This window comes from Micropterus salmoides, unplaced genomic scaffold (genome assembly GCF_014851395.1).
Source record: "Micropterus salmoides isolate LMB-PRFRI ecotype aquatic unplaced genomic scaffold, ASM1485139v1 Ms_hic_scaffold_3, whole genome shotgun sequence".
Classification (NCBI taxonomy): Eukaryota; Metazoa; Chordata; class Actinopteri; order Centrarchiformes; family Centrarchidae; genus Micropterus; species Micropterus salmoides.
Window position 1 is genome coordinate 8,361,270 of NW_024042261.1, and position 16,128 is coordinate 8,377,397.

Sequence of the window (16,128 nt, forward strand, 5' to 3'; positions counted from 1 at the left end):
TGATGTAGAGACAGAGCTCAGTTAAAACTTTATGGATGAAAGATACATTAGTCATAACTCACCACTCTGAAACTCTTGCTCCAGTCCATGTTGCCAAGCTGGTAAGGGGAACATATACAGCTGAACCGAAGCCGTGTATACCGGCTTCTCAGGGCCCGCCCTACTCTGCTTCTGATTGGCTAGTAGTCCATAACTAGGTACTGAACATGTGCAACTCCCAACAAAGATCATTTAGAGACGTGGGGCCTTTCTTAATCCATGTTCTTGCCTGTACTTGTTTCATAAGAACACAAGAACACGTCATCTTTTGTGGCCCAAGTTTGCATTTTGGCAAGAATGGTTAAAAATCCCGGAAATGTTCTTGACAAGCCCATTTTACAGAGGATGCATCGGTTGGTAACTTGTGTGAACTTGACAGCAGATATATCCCAGCATTCATTTCGGCATTCAAGCGAGGGGTGGAAAGAAGCTGAGAGAGAGGCCAGAACAGAACGTTTTGTATGTTATTTCATTACTAAATCCACTTCTGAGAAGTCTTGAGGTGAGAAATGAACTGTGTAGATATCGAATAATGGCAATTTTACTAAAAATGATGGCGAATCGAAAATGTGCTCAATACTTTTCGGCGTTGTGACGCTCCGCAACCGTCAGCAGGGGGAGCTAACGGGCCGACCGGCCAGATCAGCTCACAGAGCCCTCAGACACGCAGACCACTGCAGCCAACACAGCAGAGTCCAGCAACAACAGCAGAGTAAAGACCCACAGTTGTAAGATAGTTTTAACGTTCGTACCGCTGTTATTCTGTCATTATGTTCTGAATAATTTTGTAAGGTTTTAACTTAAATCAAGAGACATCTGGATGATGGACAGAAATGTTGATGTACAAAAAAATCTGGTCTTGTGAAACTTTGGAAAAATTTGAAGCCTTCAACACAGGGTGAAAAGAAGAGCTGCAGCAATGTGCAGGATGACAAAAATATGGTGTTTTTTGAAAATAAAACCATGTAAACCTGTTCTGGTACAACCCCTTAGTAAGATTATGAACCCAGAGAGAGATTAAGCGTACCAGACTAAAATGGAGAGTTAAGCCGGACTAACTGGAATTGGATTTCTCAGACATGGTTTAAAGTAGTCGGCCTCCGACTGTTGGCCTCCAGATTGACATTAGGAATAGAGGAAAATGGATTACCTGGACTATATTAATGATGATGAAAGAGCTCCATTTAGACCAGACAGAAGGGTGGTTATGGACAGGAGCAACCCGCTGAATGATGAAATCAACTTTCGTGACCGTTTTCGCATGTACAAAGCAACTGCAGCAGACTAATTATTCTGCTTGACACAAGCCTTTCATCTGATTCCTGTAGGGGAATGCTTATCCCTCCTTCGCTACAAGTACTGATCACCTTAAGGTTTTTGGCATGTGGAACCTTCCATCGTGAAACAGGCGATTTGTGTGGCGTAAGTGAACCAACTGTGTGCAAAATAGTTCACAAAGTGTGCAAAGCTATATGTGAACTGAAGGACGACTACATCAAGTTTCCTGATGCTGCTGGCCAAGCCAACTACAAGGTGGAGTTCTTTGCATATAGAAACTTCCCTGGAGTCATTTCCTGTATTGATGGATGTCATATTCCAATAAAGTGTCCCTCTACTGCAGATTCTGATGAGTATATAAATCGTAAAAACTGGTTCTCAAAAAATGTACAAGGTGTGTGCACTCCCACTATGCAGTTCTCCAACATTGTTGTACATTGGAAAGGTGCAACTCATGACTCAAGAATTTTCCCGAACTCCTGTCTGTACGATCAGTTTAAAGGTGCTCACAAAGTGGAATCATACTTGGTGACAGAGGGTATGCCCAGACCAACTTCTTGTTCACCCCTTACCTGCACACTTGAGCAGTAGCGGTACAACCAAGCTCATATCCATACCAGAGGCACAGTAGAGCGCATGTTTGGTGTATGGAAGAGTCGTTTCCAGTGTCTCAGAAACACATTGCGCTTTGAACCAAGAAGATGCTGTATTGTCATAATTGCAACAGCAGTTCTTCACAATTACCTCTAACAGCATGGCTCCCCAGATCCTCAAATGGAACATAGGGATGAAGCAGATCTTCCCATGGTTGAGCCAGACAATGAAAGGTATGGACTGGCATGCAGAGATGCCTTTTCTTTGCAGCACTTCTCACAATGAAGTTTACCTCAGATGATTGAAGACAACAATTGCCACAGATTGATTATGAACAAAAGTTTTATTTCACAAATTGAGATATCGGGACCCTGAACTGGTGCTGGTTTCAGTAGAACATTGGTACTGCTGCTGCTTCATGTTTCTCTGTTCCTCCTTCATGGCTAACTCAACATGAAGTATTTTCATCTTTATTTCATGTTCATCTTTTAAATGCTTTAATTTGTGCTCATGGAATTCCATGGCCAGTTTCCCGTGCATGGTCAGCCTCTTGGTCCTTCTCATCTGGCCAGAATTAGTGACACCATCTTCCCTCCAGGCTGCTGCAGCTGTAGTGGGCTGACTTTCATCCTGTCTCAGGACCTCCAAGCTCTGGTGATCATCTGAAAAGTATTATATTGCAGCATTAGTGAACAATATGTATTTAAAAGTTCATGAAATATTTCTGGTTATAGGACTGCAAAAAATGACTGAAAACAATACATATTCCCAGCAGTTTAAGGATGTTTAAGGATGGCACATATTAAATTAATGTGGCCTACCAAATGAGGATTGGAACGGGGCCCCATCTGAACTGTCCAAATGATCATCATCAGGGATACCTTCCAGGGGCTGCTGGCTATCAGTGATCGAAGTCAACAAGTCTCTAGGTCGTCGGTCTCCGGTCTTTCTGGGGGTCCACCACCAGTCTTGAAACGCTCCCTATGTACAACAGCATTTGTCTTCTTTAAGTTCATTTTTATGTTTTTCCACAGGATCTTAGAAAGATGGGACAATATAAAAAATATAAAATTCTGTATGATGTTGTTTACTTGGATCACAATGAAGCAACATTTCAAAGTGACTGACATGTAAAAGTAGACCAACAACAATACAGTAGCTTACCTGAAGTTGTTGAAGTGTCCTGTTGCTTAATTTTTCATTCGAGTTAAATTCATTACAAACTGAAGTCCAAGCACTCTTGTTTTCTGTAGCTGAATTATGCTGTTTTTGGAGCAACCTCAGGTATGCACCGAGTGCACAACATTACTCTAATCAGGCTTCACAAAGAGTAGCTAGTTAGTCCTTATTAACCTTAGTCTGCAACTCCCTAGTCGGGTGCTACTTAATCTCAAATAAACCAATGTCTCGGAAAGCCATTTTTTAAGTCCGTATTAATTTCAGTAGGATTAGCCTAGTCCTCATTTATTTTAGGCTCTGTCTGGGAAACCACCCCCAAAAGTACCACCCGTCCTGTTCGAACCTGATTCCTTTTCCCACAGAATGGCTGAGCCATAAAACACCACTCCCTCTTCTTTTAGCTGATGTGCAAATGTGATAAGCCAGGATTTCGAAAGGGGATACACTAACAACCACTGTTTTTCTTGAGCCAACAAATGTTTCATTATAAACTGTATTTTATTCTGTTTAAATAATAATCCTTGCTAAGTTAGTAGTGGCGTTTGCCTCTTAGGTTAGTAGTTATGTTACCATGTTGTTGAAAATAATCTAAATAAGTTAATTTTGCAGTGTTTTAATTTTCAGCAAGGATCCATGAAATTTTTTCATTTTATGTTGTAACCAATGCTTTGTTCCCAACACTTTGACACTTCCTTTAGAAATGATGATAAAGAAATGTCATCCTATACTACTCCATAAATTTTCCAGCTCGAATTTAATGTTAAATAACTAAATTTCCCAGCTCCTAGGTCAAGTGGTGAAGCTCAAAGTTGAATATCTACTCCTCATGGAACCAGAGCTCCCCCAAGTGGACAAAATAAGTATTACATGCCATCGTTCTAAAATGCCGTTTAATGTATAAATGTCACTCTGTATTTACCTGTTCATAATCTGATGCCATTATATCTTGCTTATATTCTCTAAGTACCAATATATAACTAATATTATCCAGGAAGCTGGTTAAGTTCCTCTCATCTGATGTGATTCCTAGGAAATGCTAACCTTAAGGTTTAACTACTGACAATTGTTTTCCTTTTTATCAAATGCTTAAAACTAAGAACGGTATAACCGTTTGACAATTAATGTTTGATTGTGGGAAGACATTTGATTACAATACGTGCAAATAGATTTTAGAATAGACATATTAAAAGACAGTCTCTAGGAAAACCGGAAACAAGCCCTCAGGGGAACAAAGGACTGCCCTCTGGGAACCACGCCCCAACAGACAAAAGCAGCGACACACGCTCACTCGCTCTCTTGTCCTCTTGCCCTCTTCACCTGCACTTCGGCACGCGCTCAGCCTGCTCCCTCTCCCAGCAACGCCCTAAGAAGTTTGTTGTGCCGCGAAAGCTCGTTGTTCGTTTCAAGCCACACACCTCAACCTCTGCTTTTTTCCTCGCTTCCAGCAACTTACTTGCCTTTTATTTTCTTTGGTTTTGTTTTGTCAAAGGTTATCAGACTGTTAAGTTAGACAATTTTAATTAAAGAACAACAAAGTTCTTTTAAGCTTTATTCGTCAAGCTAACCTACGCCCGGAACCAGGCACATGGGTCCACCAGCAGTAACAATGGACGACCAAACCTCTGACCAGAGCCAGGGTTGGAAAGGCCCCCGCTGTGAGTTTCTTCAATAAGCCAACAAAGACGGACCTCTGGAGCAATTCCCTGGAAGAGTGAGCGACCGGCTCACTCTGCCAGCTTTAAGCATTCCTAACCGAGAACGCACGGAACTCCGCCAGTGTGAGGCCGCCGACCAGCAACCTGGCTGGGAGAAACGACAAGCAGTAAGACTAAAACCCTGCATTCTGTGGTCAGTGATGCCCAATAGTTTTTTAATAGATTATCTTTAACCCTTAAAACTCATAGCTTGCATTCATTAGCTGCCCATATGAATCAAATTCTCCCCACAAGAGAACCCAATTTACAATAGAACTCCACATTCTTGTTTGTCTCATGTTTGTTAGCCATTGCTTATTTCTTTGTGTATTTAACCGCATTTATTTCACCTTAGTTATTTAATAAATTTCATCGTAATTACAGGAATTGTGTGTGTGTATTGTCTAACTCCAAGTCCCTGTCATGAGGATTTACCCCTTCGATATGAGATTGACTGATTGATTTAAGATAATTGAGCAATTATTAACTAACTGATCACTAGTGAATAATTATATAATTACTAAAAACTTCCCCCAGAGGTCCGCAGACTCTGGGCGAATTGAATCTCCGGTGGTGCCCTATTTCGAGGTTTATGAGTTAATATTTATGAAATATTCATTTTCATCATTTTATCAAAATCATACATAGACATGCTACATAATGAATGTGTAGATGCTGTTTTTATCTGCCATTTGTAGTAGTGTTTTAATAGTGATAATAAAGAATTACTGTTGGATGGAACCATGTATCCTGCCTCTCAGTATAACGAACCTGTATGCCTTCTAAATTAGTTGATTATACAATAAATGAACAGCCTAATTCCCATTCTCTTCTATTACATACATCTGCACATTAAGATTTTGGCTTTGTCTTTACTGTAAATGATTGACTTAAAGGATACCCAGAAATGTTGAGTGTGTTTGTGTGATATGGGGTCAAAGGATAGATTTCTATCTGAGTTTATTTAACAGATGTGGACTCAAAGGCTCATCTCATTCAGTCATGGGTGATCCTGGGATTCATTTATGGACATGGACACTGTTTGTCTGGCTGAGTTGGATGTGTGTGGGTCAAGCGTTTGCAGGACCGTAAGTTTACCTGTACTATCTAAAAACTATTGGTAGCATACAGTCATTTGTGTAATTTAGTCAGTGAAATGTACTGTACCAACCAGGGCTGTAACCAGGCTTTAGAAATTAGTGAGGTCCAGATTTATGCTTGGAACCTTCTTCAGAACTCGTTGAAACTGACTGCCTTTATTTCTTATAGACAGTATGTTTCAACTCTAGGATATGGAGCAGGTGAACATTGGACATTGTCACTGTTTATAAAGTTGTATTCTGCCTTATTCAACAAAGGGGCTTGTGTTACTTATGTATGTATGATAAATATCTTTTATGTGTTGGAAACTTGTCCTTTATGTTTTTTTTATGCTACGTCTTGACCAGGTCTCTCTTGCAAAAGAGATTTTAATCTCAATTAGACTCACCTTGTTAAATAAAGGTTAAAAAAATTAACTAGTGTGATGGGCAGATTGACAATATCTGAATAATCATGTAAGCTACGCATAAATCATCCACCCTCCTCCCACCAACTAATTATTTTCTCAGATTTACCCCATCATTACCAGTCATTGTAGCTTTCCAGGTGGTTTCTTTATTGTTGTATTGATGTTGGTCTCTAACATTTCTACTGCTCCAGTGGATCCAACTAAAACAGACACAGGTTGACAGAGACATTTTGACCTTTCCAAGAAGACACTCAGACAGTAAAAGTATTTTCTGTTATTACATGTTTAGATCACTCATAAAGAAGCTGGTTGAGAAAAATGATGCTATCAACTGTTTTGTAGTTTTTGTACATTTGTACTCCGTCTTGTCTCGGTCTCGGACATTAAGGACTCAGGACTTTATTTCAAGACCAGCCAAGACCATAACTCTGGAGATCCTAACTTTGATTGGATGTAAAACGTATTGCTTTAAAAGCAACCAATAATCCTAATTAAAAACATATTGTTACTGACTCACGCGTAAATGTGCACAGCGTGTCACCCACCCGGAAATTCACAAAACAGATTTTTCTGCCAAAACGCTGCCCGCAAAGAGTGGTGCTCTCAGTAATTTTCATGTGCTTCAAGTCTGTACACTGATAGGGAAGCTTTTCAACTTGAAATGAGCGTTGCGATGGTGTAATCAGCTACGTCTGCATGGTCCTAAAGCCTTAATTTAAGTTAATCATGTTATCAATGATTTTTATTAATTTTTTTATTGATAGGCTATATCCTACATATAATTATGGAGGTCCGGACTTCGACGTACTCATAGCTAGTTACGGCCATGGTACCAACACATTCTTTCATATGAGATCAATTAAAGTATCTACCATATGTGTCTGTGTCTGTAGGCAGTACATGGTGGCCATTCCTGCAGTTCTTGAAGCTGGAGCTGAGACCAAACTCTGTGCGAGTCTCCTGCAGCCCAACGAGACTCTGGTCATGACCGTCACTTTGATGCCCCAAGAGCAGAATACAACACTTTTCAAGAAGACATCCAGTAAAAAGTTTCATACCTGCACTCAATTTAAGGTCAGCTCTCAAGATGGACTATTCCACAACATAGTTTGAAAATCTGTTCATTAAGAAAGCACTCTCCTTATGTTGGAGAACCTTAATAAAATATCTTTCCTTTGCAGGTTCCTTTAGTGCAGAATCAAGTGGTGAAGAAGCTGGAGGTAAAGGTACAAGGTGACAATTTTTACTCTAGAAAAGTCAGGAAAGTCATGATCAAAGTCTATCAACCAATGACATTTGTCCAAACCGATAAACCGATCTACCTCCCTGGACAAACAGGTAACCTTGAGCTGATTATCTATTATGTTGTAACAGTATGGTACCATACAAAGACAGGTCTCCCCTTTACAAACAATTGCAGATGTTGGGTAGCATTGGGTAGAAAACTCAGTGCCACAATGTCAGAATATCTTGTATCTAGACATCTTCAGGATAACACTAAGGTAGGTGAGGCTATTTAGTGGAAATGAATTGTGTGTCTGAGAACATCAACAGGCAGCACAGGTTAAAAGCACAGAAACCAGCCAGGTCTGCTTCAACTAAATCCACACACAAACAATTGTAATAGGTTTTCATGTTCTTATTGAACACACCGTGTAAATATTCACAGTGCAGGGTGGAAAAAATATGTGAACCCGTAGGCTAATGACTTCGCCAAAAGATAATTGGAGTAAGGAGTCAGCCACAGTGAAGTTCAATCAATGAGACAAGATTGGAGGTGTTGGGTAGAGCTGCCCTGCTCTATAAAAAAACACACCTATTTTAATTTTGCTATTCTCATAAAACATTGCCTGATGTGAACCATGCCTAATTTAAAAGAGCTCTCAAACAAAAGAGCTCCCTAAGATAAAGAATTGTTACAAAAGTATCTCTAAAAGCCTTGATGTTCATCAGTCCACAGTAAGCAGACTGTGTACAAATGGGGAAAGTTCAGCACTGTTGCTATGCTCCCTAGGAGTGGCCGTCCTCGGGGGCGGAGCTAGACTGTCAGCACAGCTGACAGGAGCTTCATCGTGGGCCCACCTGCTACAAACACATATTAACCAAGTTTACATGACCCCAGACTCACTCTGAAAGTCCACAGAGTCCATCTGCTTCGCTGCTGCCGGAGCAGCCTTTCTACTAAATGTTTGTGCTTATACACCAGAAGCGCTGCAGTGCATCCGCAGACTGAGTGCGTCTAGGAAGCATCCCAGCGTCAAGCAGCACAGCGCACATGAACAGGGCAGGAAGTCAGACACAGAAACGGCAGAGAATTTGGTCCGTTAAAGACTTCATATATCAACAATAAACACAGTTAAATCAGACAAAAAAATCATTACTTAATCATAAACAAAATCTAAACATGTCGGCAAAGTCCAGCAGGTAAAATGCTCTTATTCTGAAATGCTCCCTGTGGTAGTTGCTAGATGCACCCGTTAAGATGAGAAACAAGAGCTTTGAAGAATGTAGTAGGAGTTAGCAATGGCTAACAAACATGAGACAAAAAGGACGATTAAAAACAAGTCATTAATGTGGGACAGGCTACACGCTTCGTTGAAGAAAGAGGCTTCAAGTGGAAGTTGACGCTGTAAATAAACCGCTGCGCACACGCAGCCTACGCCCCTCCCTCAGGATTCCCATGATGCATGAGGGTGAAGGGAGTTTTGTTAAAATGTGCTAATAAGTTTGCCATTTGTTTGAAATACAAATGTTACTTTATGATTTATTTTTATTAAAACGTGTGTCCTTAGAATCTAGTGTGTTTGTTGGTAATTGTCGTTGATGTGGTGGTTTACCATTGAAACCATGAGTGAATGGACTGTTTCCTTTTATAAGAGCTGCTGAATTCTTCCAGTACAGTGTATTATCACATACCGATGTTGTTTCTTCATGTCCACTATAATCAGCTGAGCAAAACTTCATAGTCCGCGCAGTGGGCCCCTACCAGTGTGGGCCCTGTGTCGGCCACCCCCATGCTACCTCCGCTTATGGAAGTCCTGCATGATGACTGCATGTGAACTGCGCAGAATGCTCACTGAGGTTAAGAAGAATCCTAGAGGGTTAGCTGAAGACTTACAGATATCGCTGCAACACGTTAACATCTCTTTTGACGACTCTACGATACATAAAACAATAAACAACAATGGAGTTCACCACGGAGGAAGCCACTGCTGTCCAAAAAAACATTGCTGCACGTTTTCAAAAGCACCTGGATGTCCCACAGCGTTACTGGTGAAACATTCTGGTGACAGATGAAACAAAAGTTGAGTTGTTTGGAAGGAACACACAGCCCTATGTTGGAGAAAAAATTGATTTCATCATTTCAACTGTGTAGTATGGTGGAGGGGGAATCATGATTTGGAGCTGCTTCACTGCCTCATAGCCAGAAAGGGTAACAGTTTTGTAAAGAGGAATGGTCCAAAATTCCTCCTGACTGTTACTCGGGTCTGATCTGCAACCACAGGTCGGTTGGTTGAAATGATTGCTGCCAAAGGAGGGTCAACCAATTCTCAAATCCAAGGGTTCAAATACTTTTACTACCCTGCACTGTGAATGTTTACATGGTGTGTTCAATAACATCAAAACACATAACTGTTTGTGTGGTATTAGTTTAAGTATGTTGGAATTGGCTGTAGATGTCCTGTGACAATAAACTGTATTGTTTTAATCTTAAATAATGGAAGACAGACAACAGAGGCAGTAATGTATAAACCAATGGTAAATTATCTATTTTTGTGACCTTATCTAACTTTAAGATTTGATAGTAATGATGAAATGATCTAATTCACTGCAGTTTCTGAGTTGACAGAATGTTAGTTTCAGTAGTCTGTCAGGATGTTTAACACTGGTGTAGATTAGCTGTAAAAGCTTTGTATAATCTCTTTGTATTCCTCTCAGTACATTTCAGAGTCGTTACACTGGACACCAAGTTGAGACCTAGCAGTCAGCTGGTGAGTGATTGAACTCTGGCCTTTCTTTTAGATCTAATTTCAAGATGTCCCAAGACGATTCTAAAGTATAAAGTAATTGGGCCAATCCAAACTGTGGATAAAATATCTCATGAAAATATGGTTTGTCAGATTTAGTGGCCTGGGGCTAATTATGTTTAAATAAAGAAAAAAGGTGTAACCCACACTCATCAGGGGCCTGTACCACGAGGCTTGTAGGCTACTACATGTCGTAGGTTTTTAAGATGTAACAGTAAGGCTACTTACTTCTTTGAAATGTGCTTTATATATATTTTTTCCTCCCAAGTCCGTTTCACACACATAGAGGATGTAATCGGAAATAAATACAGAAATAAATATATGCTAAATAAATAAACATACAATTAAATGCACAAAAACATAGTAAATAAATAAATGTAGGCATTAATTAAATTATACAATGAGTAATAAATGTATATATCTCTTTTAATTAGCTTCTTTATTTATTCCTTTGTATTAATTACCTTATTTATTGTCGATTATAATCTTCAACTTTATTTATTAATTACTTCTTTTTTAAATGTATCTATTTATGCCATGTTTTCTATTTCTCTATGCATTTCTGCCTCATTATGCAAATGAGCGGGGCTGTGTCAGTATGGGAAACCCAAAGTGCCAGAACAATCAATAAATGAATAAAATAATAAGTAAATAAATGTGGAAATGTAAAAATTAATGAATGAATAAAATAATAAATAAATAAATGTGGAAATATTTGTAAGAATGAATGAATTAAAGAATAAATAAATACATAAATTTACTTTTGCCTTTCCCTTACGAGACCTATTGTCATTGCGTTTCCCTTTTGAGACCTATTGCTTTTGCCTTTTCTTTCCGAGCCCAACCTGTCAATGTGTTTTGGTCCACCCATTAAGTCCAACTAATCTCTCATAGAAGTGTTTCAAGTGTTCAACGTTTCAAGGCAGCCTCACTCTGCTAATTTCAGTCACGGAACTTGGTATCGGCACCCTGTTGTGCCTTTTGGAGATTTTTTCATGCAAATACCAGACGAATGTTGTCTTACTGTACGGTTAACTGTACTAACAGACCTTCCAAGAAGCATGTGCTCCAGTTGGTAAGTGAAATTGTAGTATTTTATTCATGTGTTTTTAGCAATAATTAGCAAGTATCGGTACAATACATCAGGTCGTTAGCCATTTAACTAGCTAATTAGCCAGCTTCAAGCGAGACAAGCTGTGCTAACGATGCTCAAAAAACAGTAGTGTAATGTAATACATGGTAAAGACAGTTTTTGAGAGTTGTGCACAGAAATCAAAACATATTATTGAATTTAATGTGATAAAACTTTGGGACAAAAGTAATCAGAGTTGATGGTGAGTTGAAGGTAACGTTAAGTAGGTAGGTAGATTTATTTTGTCACAGTATAACAGGTTATGTAGTGAAAGACAGGATACATATAAAAGCAATTGTAAAAATGGTAAACAGAAATAAACTATATTCAATGGAGCAATGCTGAGGATCAATTTGAGCTCAAGAGTCTGATAACTTGGGGGAAAGGGCTGCTCTGCAGTCTGGTTGTGGAACGAGATCATTTCACAAATTGATCTGAAAGATCCACATTCCCAATAAAACATCCACATACAAACACTAAGAGCTGAAATCAACTAAAGCATTGCAGGGAGGGGTGACATACATTAATTAAGGTTAGTTGCATTTGAAGCAATATGTTTTACTTCCAATCAAAGTTAGGATATTTACAAATCAGACAATGCAAAAGTAATTTATTGATATTCCCAAAGTTATGGTCTTGACTGGTCTTGAAATAAAATCCAGAGTTCTCAATGTCCAAGACCGAGACAAGACCGAATACAAATGCAGTTGAGACCGAGACGAGACCAAGACCATCAATATGTAGTCTTAAGACCGGTCTCGAGTACTACAACACTAGCCTAAGGCACACCTGTGCAATACCCATGTTGTTTGATTAGTATCTTGAAATGCCACACCTGTGAGGTGGATGGATAATCTCGGCAAAGGAAAAGTGCTCACTAACACAGATTTTGACAGATTTGTGAACAATATGTGAGAGTAATAGGCCTTTTGTGTACATAGAGAAAGTCTTAGATTATTTAGTTCAGGTCATGATAAATGGGGGCAAAAACAAAAGTGTTGCGTTTATAATTTTTGTTCAGTGTATATCTACCGTCTGTTATGTAATAGATAACAATAGAGTTGTTGTAACTTTCTCTGTGTTTCTCTGCAAAATGCTAAAATGGGTCACCGTTAACCTGGGCGGCCCGCCGAAGTAAAGTCTATGTGTGAGGAAACACTGTGTACCAGTTCAATAACACTGGCATAGATTATTGCACATTGCCCTATTATTGCATATTTGACTAAAGAGCAGCAAAGATTAACATTATACATTTGAGTGAATAGTGTATTGTGTAACAAAGTTAAATAAATTCAGGTTAAATCCTTCAAAATGGGACAACTATGCCACCTGCTGTTATAAAGATGTACCTGCATCAAGTAACGTTAGTAATCAAGTTACTGTAATAATTGACTTACTTTTCCCAGTAACTAGTAGTGTAACTAATTACTTTTCTAAAAAAGTAATATTATTACAGTTACTAATGCAAGTAATGCTGTGTTACTCGTAAGTGAACGCACCATCCTTGATGTGAATCCACGAATGTGCGGAAACTCAGCGGGACCGGACTTTGTTGTTCATGTCCGCTGATAGCCAAAAACTAAAGGAAGAAAGTAGAACGAGTGAGAAAGGCATTCTGTCCACAGCTGTAAATAGCTACTGCCATTATTGTGTCACAGTCTATGATGCAAAGAACATTGTCGTCTGGTGTAAACTCTGAAACCAGCAAAAAGCTTTCAACCGTGAACATTTCTCCATCTGATTTACTGAAGCATCTGCTAAAGAAGCACAGCAACATGAAACTTACAGAAAGAAACTCGGGCTGCAACTTTCACTGATGCTTGGACTCATCGGGAGAGAGTGGCATTAACCAAAAATTTTGTAAGAGTATTGCTCTTATAAACAGGCTACATGTGGAGAAAAACAGTAGTTCAAAAGTCGGGATTTACTTGCTTTATTTTTTTATTTCAGCCGGTGGTGTTATGAAACGCTGGGCCTAGGCTATATGTTTTGTCAAAACCACACTCCTTGCTGCTGTTATGAATATGATATTAGTTAAAAAGTCACAAGAGACTGCTTTGTCACATATTGATTATCTAATTCTTTTACTAGGCGTATTTAAAATCATATTTGATTTAGGAGCTGTATTGAGGAGCATATATTCGTGCAGCATCTCCTCACTCGCTTGCTCCAACAACATTGGAAAATCAGCTGTCATATGTCAAGTAGCCAAGACAAGTACTTAACAGTTTAAGCTGTGTGTAGCAGACATGGTAGAGGCTTTATAGAGGGCCATGACCTCCACAACAACCGACCACTGAAAGAAATGTGTTATAACAAATATGAAAGTGCCTTTGTCTCTCAACAGTCATATTCAAGACAATAATCTTGCACAGCGCTGTCTATTGCACACTTGAGTCAAGAATAGCTCGTGAGGAATTACAATCTTTAAAATAAGCTGTTAGGCAATAAAAGTTAACAATAACAGTTATGTCTAGTGGTTTGCAAGCTAAATATGTGCCATCGTATGTAATCTAGAGCTAGTTTATTAACGTTGTGCCAAGTAACGTTCAATCAAGTGACATCCAAATAAACAACTCGTAACTATAGTTAGCCTATGTGGAAATCTAAATTCAGGTTCATTGATTTTCTTCAGATTGTTGCATTTTTAACCTTGTGTAGTATAATCTCTATAACAGATAAACTGTTATTTGTATAGTTTCAGGTTAACTTACCTCAAGTGTAACATTAAGCTGGTAATGATACGGCCACACAGGTTGGGCTCATAAGGAAAAGGCAAAAGCAATAGGTCTTGTAAGGAAAAAGCAATGACAATAGGTCTCGTAAGCAAAAGGCAAAAGCAAAAGCAAATTTATGTATTTATTCTTTAATTAATTTATTCTTTCTTGCATATATTTCCACATTTATTTATTCATTATTTTATTAATTTATTTATTGTTTTGGCACTTTGGGTTTTCCATATTTCTTTGGGGTCAACTTCTCACCTATTGGTTGTCCAGTCAGACAGCTGAGGTCAACTCTACATGCACACAACAAGTCTCGCGCTCCACACAGTCATGAGATTGCTTCTTTCAGTGAACTAAAGTGTTCAGCAACTGTATTTGAAGACAATAATACCAGCCATGTCTTCTTTCTTTTTTGTGTGGACGCTTTGACACTCAGTGTTTTCAGTTTCCGGCATGCATGGACACAGAACTGCGGTAAAGTGAGCTGTTGTTTGTGGGAAGCACATGGTCAGTCAGCAGCAGCTACACAAATTCGACCCTTTATGGTAAATGCAGTTAAATGAAATGACTGAGTTGACAGGCAGGGTTAGAGAGTCATTTTCTGTTGCAGTATGAGAATCTCACCTGAAGAGAAGCTATCAAGTCTTAAGTGGTCGCGATACAACCACCACAAAAAACACAATTTATTAAATTGACACACAGCCCCCCTGATTTGCATAAGAGGCAGAAATGCATAGAGAAATAGAATAAGGGCAGACACCATATAATACATACAAACACCATTAGGGAAATAAATAGGATTGTAAATGCAAAGGAAGAACAACACAGACAAAAATATTAAAACACATAAATAAAGACATTTTAAAAAGATGTAATTAATAAATAAAGTTGAAGATTATAATAGATCATAAATAAATAAGGTAATTTATACAAAGGTATAAATAAAGAATCTAATTAAGAGATATATACTGTACATTTGTCTCATTGTATAATTTAATTAATGCCTACATTTATTTATTTACTTATTCTTTTGCGCATTTAATCGTATTTTTATTTATTGAGCATTTATCTATTTCTGTATATATTTGTGATTATGTCAGGATCTGTCCTTCATACACACATACTTTCGCAGCCATTAAATAAATGGGTTTCATTTTCCCTATGTGAGGCTGAATATTATGAGCATATAGTTTGGTAGGCCTATTGAAGTAACAAGTAAGTTTAATATGAATGTCTTTATTTTAAGTTAGTAGCTACACTATATTGCCAAAAGTTTTAGCACCCCCCTCCGAATCATTGCTGCAGGCCTTCTCGTCTCGTGCCTGACCTCACAAATGTGCTTCTAGAATAATGCCAAAAACTTCTCATGAACACACACCTAAACCTTGTGGACAGCCTTTCCACTCCATATTAAACCCTACGGATTAAGAATGGGATGTCATTAACCTTCATGTGTATGTTAATGAAGCAAAACCTTTGGCAATATAGTGTATCTTGTATTATAGAGACTGGTAATGTAGCGCCCACCTTTTCTATGGAGTAATGTGGGGGAGTTTTCAGTAGCCTGAATGTTGAGATTCAGTCTTTCGACCACTATTTGAGAACCTTATCGCATGAATGGATTTTTCGTTTTGTTACTTGATGAAGTTGATTTAAAACAATGTTAACACTGTTGAGTGCGTTAAATAAATTAATCCAAATTTTTTAAGTTTTGAGAAGTTCTTGAAAGTAAGTTGGAACGACCACTTACAGTTTTAATTGCTCGAGGCTTTTAATATAGAAACATGACACATAGCCTAGCTGAAAGAACAAGGCTAAAATAAAATACACGCCATAAGAACACATCAAATCAGCACATTCATTTTATAGGCTGTTCATTTAGACATTCACACTAGCAGCTATTTTCTGTTTTCCTACATGTGTCAGCTGCAGCTGTGCTACTCAGACT

At 38.6% G+C, this 16,128-nt stretch overlaps 1 protein-coding gene and 1 long non-coding RNA gene across 12 annotated transcripts in view; one reads left to right on the top strand and one right to left on the bottom strand.

The window, feature by feature from the left end:
• LOC119882654 (alpha-2-macroglobulin-like) overlaps positions 1-16,128 on the top strand; it is a 237,305-nt gene that overhangs the window by 166,391 nt on the left and 54,786 nt on the right. Inside the window, exons 1-4 of one of the 10 annotated variants that reach the window (XM_038692804.1) lie at positions 5,718-5,872; positions 7,188-7,368; positions 7,476-7,632; positions 10,234-10,286. The exons of 8 other annotated variants lie outside the window; for them this stretch is intronic. In XM_038692804.1, coding sequence (XP_038548732.1) covers positions 5,787-5,872; positions 7,188-7,368; positions 7,476-7,632; positions 10,234-10,286 — 477 coding nt within the window. In that variant the 5' untranslated portion in view covers positions 5,718-5,786. Of the gene's footprint in view, positions 1-5,717; positions 5,873-7,187; positions 7,369-7,475; positions 7,633-10,233; positions 10,287-16,128 lie in introns of those variants that run through there. One more of the 10 variants, XM_038692806.1, reaches the window with a different exon arrangement.
• On the bottom strand, positions 114-7,101 carry LOC119882662. 2 transcript variants are annotated; one of them, XR_005440531.1, is made up of 4 exons: positions 6,840-7,101; positions 6,412-6,494; positions 2,733-2,892; positions 114-2,573 (listed from the first exon to the last, which is right to left on the bottom strand). It is a non-coding gene; the product is annotated as an uncharacterized LOC119882662 (long non-coding RNA). The 2 variants fall into 2 exon arrangements; XR_005440530.1 differs by having other exon boundaries at positions 6,812-7,101.